Source organism: Pezoporus occidentalis, unplaced genomic scaffold (genome assembly GCF_034315485.1).
Source record: "Pezoporus occidentalis ecotype Australia unplaced genomic scaffold, CSIRO_AGI_Poc_V1 ctg61, whole genome shotgun sequence".
Lineage (NCBI taxonomy): Eukaryota > Metazoa > Chordata > Aves > Psittaciformes > Psittacidae > Pezoporus > Pezoporus occidentalis.
This window is the reverse complement of record NW_026915955.1, coordinates 2,018,539-2,028,455: the sequence shown is the minus strand read 5'-3', so window position 1 is coordinate 2,028,455 and position 9,917 is coordinate 2,018,539. Positions and strand designations below refer to the sequence as shown.

Here is a 9,917-nt window from a genome sequence, read left to right as displayed (position 1 = left end):
TCCCGCCGTTGCGCGTCCTGGAGGGGAACCTTTTCTTTAGGGGTGGGGGAGGCGCAGTATCCGCGCCGTGGGTGCGCATCCGGAGGAGCGTGTGCAGCGCCTGCCTCCGCGGGGCAGGGACGGCCGCTGCCGACAGGTCAACTGGGGCTGGAGCGCCCCCCCCCCCCCTTCCCCCCCCCCCTCCGCTCCTTCCCCCGCCGCTGCCCGTGTGTGTGTGTGCGTGTGCGCGCTGATTACAGTAATTTTGAGCGCGATGTTGCAACGGGGCAGAGTATGCGGGGCGGCCCGTGCTGAACTTTATAACGCTCCTGCATGTCAGTCGCCCTCGACCTCGCGTCCATAAACGGGTCTGCGGGAGCGGCGGCCAGCTTCGCCGCCCTCGCCGCCTCCCTCCTGCCTCCGGGACGCTCGGCCAGGAAGGGGAGTTATTCGGGATTACCGCGGCGGCCGGGAGCACAGTCGCAACCCCAGCGCTGCCGCGCCGCGCCCGGGGTACAGGAGGGGAGCAAGATGAGAGGCAAAGAAGAGAAGTCGTCGCTGAAAGGTGGGCTCACGCTCTGACAGCCAAACACCCTGCTCTGTCCTGGGAATACTGCTCCCCACGGGAGAAATGAGCCCTTCGGCAGCTGGGCCACCGCGTAAAGGGGCACCGGAGGGTACTGGGAGTTGCTTGCAGGGCACAGCCGGGACAGTGTTTGGAGGGGGAAAGGTGACTTGGTAAGAACAGCAGAGCCCTTGCAAAAGGGCCGGTGCAGAGCGGGACGAGGCCGGCGGTGCCGCCGGCTGGAGCGGGGCCGTGCCGTGGGCGCTTGAGGGCAGCGTGAGGTCCGCGGCGGAGTGGGGTAAGGGGAAGTGGGTTGCAGTCCGTGTCAGGTTGTGCATAGGAGCCAAGGAGGCTGCACTGAAGCCTGCCTGGCGGCTGGAGACACTGGCACAGCTGTGCACAGCTGGCCTGAGGCGCCGGGGGCAGCCGGGCGCCACGTTCTTGCTCCTGGCGGTAGTGAGGGAGATGCCAGGGGGCAGCGGGCGGGGGATGGGAATTCCGGTTACCCTGAAAACTGGCGGGTCTCAAGTGGTTTTTAACAGCAGCACCCTGAAAGCACTCCAGAGGGGGCAGAGGAAACTGGCTACTCCTATTACAATCTATTGCGGTTTTAGGTTATTTTCGTGGGACTTTTTAGTGTTTTTTTTTTGTCTCTTCCCATTGATGAGAATGGCAGTTCCTGAAACAGAGCGAGGAAATCAACAAGTAGAAGTTAAGATTCCGCCAGCTTTTCCTTGCATCTCCCGTGCCCCGTCTCCCTTGCACCCCCTGAGTCTTGCGGTGGGGCCGCGGAGGTCCCCTCCGCTCTGGGAGGAGTATTGGCGGCTCGGTGCAGAGAGGAGGGAAGCTGGCAAGCATCTGTCTTCGCTTCTTCCCTGTAAAGCCTTTGCAGTGCGTTTTAAGCCCAGTGCCCACCTCGCGATGGGTTATCTCTTCACTCCAGGTCACCCGTCTTGCTGCTGAGTGAGCTGCTGCAGCCTTTGAGGGCTGCTGTGCTGGGGTGCTTGCCACCTCCCCGACAGAGGACACAGGGAACTGCCAAGCGATGCCACCCAGTGGCAGTCTGTGGTTAAGGGGGGAGGCAACAGCAGTGAGCGCAGAGGACGGAAAAGGGCAAAAGAGAATAAAAGAAAGAAAAGTAGTCCTGGCGGGGGGAGGACGGGGCACGTTGCAGCTGGAGCCGCTGGCTGCAGCCCAGCTCCCTTCGCTCAGGCGGCAAGGCTGAATGGGCGCCTGAATAATGCCCCGTCGTGTGGAAAGTTCCACCCGCCTGCCGCGGCTGCTTCCCGCAAGGGGCGAGCGCCCATATCAGGGGTGAGCCCCGGTGGGATGAGGGGTTTGCGGGGAGGCCGTGATACCCCCTGGGCGGTGGTCTCCGGCAGCTTCGTTTCACCTTGTGCTCTGTGCCCCCCGGTGCAGCCTCAAGGAAGAGTGTGAGCAATTAAGACACGGTGTTCCCAAGTGTCAGGGTGCAGTGGAAACGAACTGCGGAGCGGGGCTGTTCTCTCCTTTAAAATCTTTTACTTTATTGCACTTGTCCCCGTCTTCGGTCAGCTCCCCGCTTTTTCTAGAAACAGATCTCTCCGCTCGCCTCCATGTTCAGAGGACTGGGGTTTTACGCACACACACACACACCCCCACACACCCACACCCCTTATTTCCCTTTTTGGCGTTAAAAAAAGACTTTGGTATTTGGCTTTTTTTTCCCTTTCCTTTTCCCTTTCAGTAATGTCCCAGCCGAGATCAGGGCAGTGCACAGAAGGGACATTTGTTTGTTTTATTGAAAACCAGGCAGGAAATCTTGTTCTCCTGAGTCACTGTGGCTCCTTCAAGGAAACGTCAGCGTCCCTTATCGCCGCTCACCCGGGGCGGCGGGGCCCGAGAGCGGACGTTGGGGTGGGGGGGGGTACACACTTTTAGGAAGAGGTGCGCCGGGATAGAGCCAGGTTTTGAACTTATGTAACAGCAAAAGAGAGAAAAAGGTCAGGAAAAGAAAGGGGAGGGTGGAAAGAAAGAGGGGACTGCGGGTGATGCGTTTGTCAGTGGATGCTCTGCACGGTGGGGATGCTGCGGAGGTCTCCCGGGGTTTGCGCTCAAGGTGGAGCCATGGCAAAAGCTGCCACGGCCGTCGTCGTCCTCTCCGAAGTCAGCGGCCGCCCCCAAGGACTGGGGGGGGTTGGGGGCGGAAAGAACGACGACGATTGTCGCCGCCCCGCCTCGGTCCCGCCCATCACCGTCGCCACTTAAGCACCTCCGGGTTCCTCGACAAGGCAGTGCGGTGCTGGGAGTCGGTGGTATCGTGTCGTACGCTCGTTATTTATTTCCCGCCCGCTTCGCTCTAATATGACTGTGAAAGCAGCCGAGGCGTCTGGTCCTACCTTAACTTACTCGAAGATGAGGGGTATGGTGGCCATCCTCATCGGTGAGCGGCTGGGGGCTGCCTTCTTTGAGGGTGCTCGGCTGGGGGCTGTGATTTTTCTGGCAGGATGCCTTAATGATTTTGCTTTTCCTTTTTTTTTTTCCTGTCTTTTTACTTTATAGCTTTCATGAAGCAGAGAAGAATGGGACTAAACGACTTCATCCAGAAGATAGCCACCAACTCCTATGCATGCAAGCAGTAAGTATCAGAAATTTGGCAGTATTTCGGTCACAAATATCACTCCGTATTGCGAGCTCTAGTTAAAAAACAATGTTTACTGTAATGCCTCTGGCACGACTGTTACAAAAGAGTTAATTGATCTTCTTGAGGTATTACTCACTTGGAAAAAATCTTTGCGACTCAGGTTTGGGAAAAATAAATTGGATGGGATTTCTAGTGACCCGTCCTTATTTTGAACTATGCTTACAGTATAAATACATGCCCTTGTATAACAGAATTTACTTTCTTGAGATTAATGTTACTCCTTAAATCGAAGAGATTGTTTCAATTGCCTTCTGTACCAGCCCGAACAAAAAAAAAAAAAACATCTTTCGCGATACGTGCGTGCCCTCTTGCGGCAAGATCTGCCTGGTGCTTCGGGTGGCTCTTCTGACCGTGCGTGCTCTTGCCCTTGCAGCCCTGAAGTTCAGTCTATCTTGAAAATCTCCCAGCCTCAAGAGCCTGAACTTATGAATGCTAATCCTTCTCCTCCGGTAAGTAGGTTTTACTCAGTGAAGCATTTCTAGAACTTCAAATCAGCTGGTAATAGAAGCGTAGCAAAATTAGCATCATGAGTTGTTACTTTAGTTAAGCTCATAGTACACTGATATAAGTGGGAACTAGAATAATCGAGTTGGCCTGAAACTCTTCTCCCAACATGGAGAAGATAATAATAAAAAGAGCTTTATTAGTTATTTCTTCATTATGGAACGTGGCTAAGACCGGAACAAGAACTAAGTAAGCTATGTCTGTTACCATATTTAGGAAGTACCTAATATCTGGTAAAGGTCAATATTAAGTTTTTAGTAGGAAGAAAAGTGCTAATCCTAACTTTTAAGGTCACTTTATTTTTATTTTAAAATAAGAGACATTGTCAAGACTCTCACTATCAAACTCGTAATAAATGTGATTTCTGTCTATTTTTCTAGCCCAGTCCTTCACAGCAGATCAATCTTGGCCCATCGTCCAACCCACATGCCAAACCGTCAGACTTCCATTTCTTAAAAGTGATTGGAAAAGGCAGTTTTGGGAAGGTAAACTTAATTTTGTTGTAATTTATTAACTCCTCAGTTCTGATATGTAATGCCCGAGGGTTGGGTTTGTATTGGCTGTGGTAAACGGTGGTCAGTTAAACCAGTCCTGACCACATCCTGCTGCCAAGTGCCTGACTCCCTGTGAAGTTGTGGGGAGAGGGAGCAGGGCTCTACCTTTGAAAGAGTCGTGAAAGAGTCATAAAAGAGCCAAGGAGTGTGGTACACTGGTGCTGGGGAGAATATTACACTTTGCTCTTGGAAGGGAAAGAAACTAGATGTAAAAACTTTGGGCTAGGATAATCTGCCAGAGTGCTAATAATGTTAGGCATTTACAGCAAAGGGGCTTGCTCTTTGAACCAGAGGGATGTAGCATTTTTTAACAGCTAAAGGCTTGTTTCCAGTTGTGTTTACAAGTTGTTTTCTATTTCAGTATTGCTCAGTTCTGGGATTTTATCCTCTTTCAGGTTCTCCTTGCACGGCATAAGGCAGAAGAGCAGTTCTATGCTGTTAAAGTTCTGCAGAAAAAAGCAATCCTGAAGAAGAAGGAGGTAAGCTGCTTCTTCATGTTGCCATTGCAATGTCCATCAAATATATTTTTACTGCTATTATTAAGCAAGTATACTAAACACTGGTGATTTCTTACACTTTTAGGAGAAGCACATTATGTCAGAGCGCAATGTCCTGCTGAAAAATGTGAAACACCCCTTCCTGGTTGGGCTTCATTTTTCCTTCCAAACTGCAGACAAATTGTATTTTGTCCTAGACTACATCAATGGTGGAGAGGTAAGCAGTAATAAAATGAAACGGTATTTCCTATCATGTGTGTGGTGGTAGGGTAGACTTTTTCACCCTTCCTTTTAAATATAAAAGGAATTGCAAGGGGAAAAGTCATGGGGGAAAAGTTACTAGATTGGATGTTTCCAGCCTGCCAAATTTTGAACTACCAAAGGGTCGTTAGGCCACTTCCTGCTATTGTTCTCCCTCGCTATATATGTTGAGTCTAATTAAGTGCATTGTTAACAGGCTTTGGCGCCACTTACATAATTTTGTACTTTCTGTCTCCTGTAGTTGTTTTACCATCTCCAGAGGGAGCGTTGCTTCCTGGAGCCCAGAGCCCGATTTTATGCTGCTGAAATTGCCAGTGCACTGGGCTACCTGCACTCCCTGAACATTGTTTATCGGTAAGCAGCCTTGTTCTGTTTGTCGGACTGAAGAAAACACATGTTGTTAAATAAACATTGAAAAGTTGATCTCAACATGAGCTCATAATTGCTTTTAATATTTATTCATGACTTCATTAAGTTCTGTAAACCTAAAATGTTCTAAACTGTTCTAAAATGTATCTCCTCTAATGAACACTTGTCATCCTTCATATCTTCTACAGTGACTTGAAGCCAGAGAATATCCTGCTCGATTCGCAGGGGCACATTGTCTTGACTGACTTTGGACTCTGCAAAGAAAACATAGAGCACAATGGCACAACCTCCACCTTCTGTGGCACACCAGAGGTATGTCCAGCTCTCAGCCTGCCACTTTTAGAGCAGCAGTGAGTGCAGTCCTTGTCAGTAAAAACTGACATCTCCCATGTGTATTTACAGCTGTCTAGATAAGCAGGGACTATTACAGGCCTTGCGATACCAGGCTGCTTAGTGAGGGCATGTAGGGCATGCAGAGCTTGTTGAGAAGGAGAGAACAGCTCTTGACCCATCTCCTTGTTATAAACCGCTTGTAGCTTTCTGGTGGTTCAGATACTGGTGGGATTCAGTAAGCTGTTTTCACTCAAGAATGGGGAGGCTTTCCTAATTATAAAGATCCCCTTGGCTAATGTGGTTCTCTTCTCTTTCACAGTATCTTGCTCCTGAAGTTCTTCATAAGCAGCCCTATGACCGGACTGTGGACTGGTGGTGCCTTGGAGCAGTCCTGTATGAGATGCTTTATGGCCTGGTAAGCAACAAATCCTTTGTGACAGATCAATCAAACAAGCATACTTGTCCTTTTCCCACAAAAGACCCCATGCTTGCCTGTCAGTCTCATTCACCTAGGTCTCTCCCATTCCCACAGCCACCCTTCTACAGCAGGAACACGGCAGAAATGTATGACAACATCTTGAACAAACCCTTGCAGCTGAAGCCAAATATTACCAACTCAGCTAGGCATCTCCTGGAAGGCCTCTTGCAGAAAGATAGGACAAAGAGGCTGGGCGCCAAGGAGGACTTTGTAAGTGCAAACCAGGAGTGCCTGTAGGAAAGGCAGCACAGGAGTATGACTAAGCCATACTGTTTACATTAGATTGGGTCTTAATTAATCTATTTTTCTTTCTGTAACAGATGGAGATTAAGAGTCACATCTTCTTCTCCCCAATTAACTGGGATGATCTCATTAATAAGAAGATTACACCGCCTTTCAACCCAAATGTGGTACGTACCACTTCTAATTATAGAATGTATAGAGAGTGTCTTTCCCCTCTCACCTTTGTGGGATGCCCAGGAGCCAGGGGGAATCAGCCAGGTGGCTATGTTTGGGGAGCACAGCTTTTCCTTCCCTTGTGGCTGTCCAGACAAGGTTAAAAATAAGTGGTAGCTGACTTCTTGCTGATGGACAATCTAAATTTAGCTGGGTGGATTTTGGTTTTGGCCTCTCACATGCTTCATTTGCATGGCTATTTTAAAATAATCCCTAGCATCCCCATTTTACCTAAGGGGAGGGTAAGGTATAGAAAGCAAGTGGCTTCCCAGGGGCAAAGTATACACTTGTCAGATACTAACATCTAAAGACAGGGATCTGGTTGTGGAGGAGGTTGTGTTCTCTTTTGCTTTTTGAGCTTTTTATAAAGTAAATTTAAGAACTAGCCCAGAGATCAAAGTCCTCTGCAAGCTACTGTGCAACAAAGTGGCATGTTTGCATTTGGCTTCTGTTGCATGAGCGTTGTTAGAGGGCAGCATATTAAATTGAATCATCTTGGTTTTAGTGAGACAGTATGCAACAGAATTAAAAAAAAACCAAAAAAAAACAAACCCAAAAAATTAAAACTGACAAAGGCTGTTAAACAATCGGCCCTAGGTGACAACACTGAGTCTCTGCACAACGGTGCTTGTCCCCCTTTTGAATTGAACTGTGCACTCACAAAACATTCGGATCTAAATGTTGCATCTTTCCTTTTCTGCCCTTTACACAGAGTGGCCCGAGTGACCTGCGACACTTTGATCCAGAGTTTACAGATGAGCCAGTCCCCAACTCCATTGGCCAGTCTCCAGACAGCATCCTCATCACTGCCAGTGTCAAAGAAGCCGCTGAGGCTTTTTTGGGCTTCTCATATGCCCCACCGGTGGACTCTTTCTTGTGAACATTTTTCTTTCTGTCCTTTTTAATAATAATAACTATTATCTTTATTTTTGTTTGGCCTTCTGGTGGAACTGCCAGTTGACCAGTCATCTCGAAAGAGAATTTGCACATTTCCACCATGGCAGCTTTGCAGCCTTAATTTCAACTACACTGTTTGCTGGAAGCTTTTTTGAAGAGCACATCACTCTCTAAATGAGCTTTAGAGGCTTTTCATTACCATTCGTTCTTCCCCCAAAGTGGTGCTGTCTCCTTGGGAAAGAAAAACAAGAGTGACTGCTGCCGTAGACTGCTACGGCAAATCGTAGGAGTAAGAACAAGCTGTTTTGAAATCATGCTCTGAAAAGCCTTGCCTGAAGATCTATCTGAACGTGATAAGGATTTTGTGAAATGTGCCTTTTTCTGATGAGATCTTGTGAGCTCCAAAGCTTTCCCTGTTGCAGAGTGTGTTTCTCAGTTCCTTTATGTGGGTTTACTATGTGAACAAATGGTATGTGTGTGGTCTGCGTACTACAGATGGACTTAGTCTAAAGCATCAGTGTGACACTTGCAGGATACCACAATGTGGGGCATTGTTTGTTTCTTCCATATTTGGAAGATAAATTAAGTGTAATTTTGAAATTTCTTTTGTAAATCTATACAGTCAACTAAAATTATTGAAATGGGCTCACAATTACGTGTATCCAAATGCTTGAAGAAAGCATTGCTGCTATGAAAAAAGATTTCTATTTTTAGAAAGGGTTTTTATGGACCAAAATGCCCCAGCTGCAGTCAGTCAAAGCTGTTGGTTTCTTTTTTCTTTTTTTTTTTTTTTTTCATTTTTAGTTTAAAAGATGTCATCTGTAAAATGGGCATTATTTATGGTTTGGGGGTTTTTCATTCCTGATTGTATGTATTGTAAAAAAGATCTGTACATTCAGTTGTAACTCTAGATGTATATTTAAACTTACAGACTTACTTGTAATGTATACCATCATTGTAATGTAATTAACATGGTTATATGTATCATATTTTTTGTGACCAAACCCATTGGTTTGCAGTAAAATCTTGAAAAATAATTGCATTAGCTGTCTTTTTAATTTTTAAACAAAGGTTTTCTCTCTGAAATATTTTATCCAGCTTTTAAAGAAAATGAAGAACAAATCTGAGCTGCTAATCAGCTATGATACATGTGTGATTTTGCTAAGGTGTGTGATGGTTATTCTGTCAAACTGCACCCATATGAGTCTTACCATGGATACGCCTTAGCAAAATATTTGGGTCTTCCAACTGTAGGTGTTCAAGTGGGTGTGTACCAATGTGGGTGCTCTTACGTGTTATAAACGTTCATGATTTTTCAAAATGAGTTTCTCTAGCAAAGTGAAGGTACTGCTCCCTCGTGTGGACAAAGCATAACGGCACTTGAAGAATTAAGTCCTGAGGTCAGTTGTATTACAAAAACTTTAGCTGTTCCAGCACTGCTGCAGGCATATGCTTAAAGAAGGTTGTAAGGCTGATGACAAGTCCATCCTGGACTGTTGAACATTGCTGCTATGACGTGGGGCAGTGTCATCCACCTCAGTTTAGCAGCGTGCCAAAATCTGTACTGGGGACGTGCATTTCACCAACTAACTGATCATATGCTTGCCTGGATGGGGTAAAACTGACTATTCATCTAAAACTCAGCTGCTAAATACGGGTACTTATTACTGAGGACTGCTGGGTAGCCTGCAAGAGGGCCTTTCAGCCAAGAATTAAGATAACCACTTCTGGAGTGATCCAATTCAATTTCTTTTTCATGGTGATGGATGGCTTCCTTCTATGAGAGACTGGGCATCTGTACCTTATTTACAGCTCCCATTATCCGCTAGTTACTGCAGTTGGTGGTCTTAGCAATTCAGAGAATCAAAATGAACAATTGCTGAGAAAAACCTGGACAGAGTCAACTGTTGGCTGGGCCACTGTGATAACAGCAGTGTAAGCAAAGCTCTCATGGGGTAATATTTCTGTTCATTATATTTCCAAGATAAAAGCATGCTGTAACTTTCCATGTTTTATCATCCATTGGATGTAGGAACAAAAAAAACCTGTACAGCTTCAGCTATAAACTGGGAGACCACACTCAGAGCTGAAAACACTAATTTATAGCAGCGAAGAATCATCTTTCCTTTTAGATCATGTTAGTATATGAAAGAGATGCAGCCACCTCCCTCTGAAACTCTAACAATCGCAAATCCATGTCTTCAATAACTCTTTGAATAGTGTACTGACAGGCCTTGCAAAGTCTTCCAAGTGCTACAATGTGCCTGAAACATCTTTTGTGTTGATGACTTGTAGGCTAGAGATGTTAAAATATAGTGTTAATTTGCTTCTATAGAAAATG

At 46.7% G+C, this 9,917-nt stretch overlaps 1 protein-coding gene across 2 annotated transcripts; it reads left to right on the top strand.

Annotated features, from left to right (window-relative positions):
- Nucleotides 1-233: 233 nt before the first annotated feature.
- On the top strand, nucleotides 234-8,613 carry LOC134174534 (serine/threonine-protein kinase Sgk1). 2 transcript variants are annotated; one of them, XM_062639599.1, is made up of 12 exons: nucleotides 234-544; nucleotides 3,086-3,161; nucleotides 3,601-3,676; nucleotides 4,112-4,216; nucleotides 4,681-4,764; nucleotides 4,868-4,999; nucleotides 5,285-5,397; nucleotides 5,601-5,724; nucleotides 6,065-6,160; nucleotides 6,278-6,433; nucleotides 6,544-6,633; nucleotides 7,392-8,613. In XM_062639599.1, the coding sequence occupies exons 1-12, from the start codon at nucleotides 313-315 to the stop codon at nucleotides 7,557-7,559; spliced, it is 1,452 nt and encodes a 483-aa protein (XP_062495583.1). In that variant the 5' UTR covers nucleotides 234-312; the 3' UTR covers nucleotides 7,560-8,613. The 2 variants fall into 2 exon arrangements, with proteins under 2 accessions (XP_062495583.1, XP_062495584.1); XM_062639600.1 differs by lacking the exon at nucleotides 234-544 and adding an exon at nucleotides 2,776-2,966.
- Nucleotides 8,614-9,917: the final 1,304 nt, after the last annotated feature.

Coding starts and splice junctions, on each gene's coding strand:
- LOC134174534 (XM_062639599.1), top strand. CDS start 313: ATGTCAGTCGCCCTCGACCTCGCGTCCATAAACGGGTCTGCGGGAGCG. Junction 545..3,085: donor AGAGAAGTCGTCGCTGAAAG/GTGGGCTCACGC, acceptor TTTACTTTATAG/CTTTCATGAAGCAGAGAAGA. Junction 5,000..5,284: donor ACTACATCAATGGTGGAGAG/GTAAGCAGTAAT, acceptor TGTCTCCTGTAG/TTGTTTTACCATCTCCAGAG.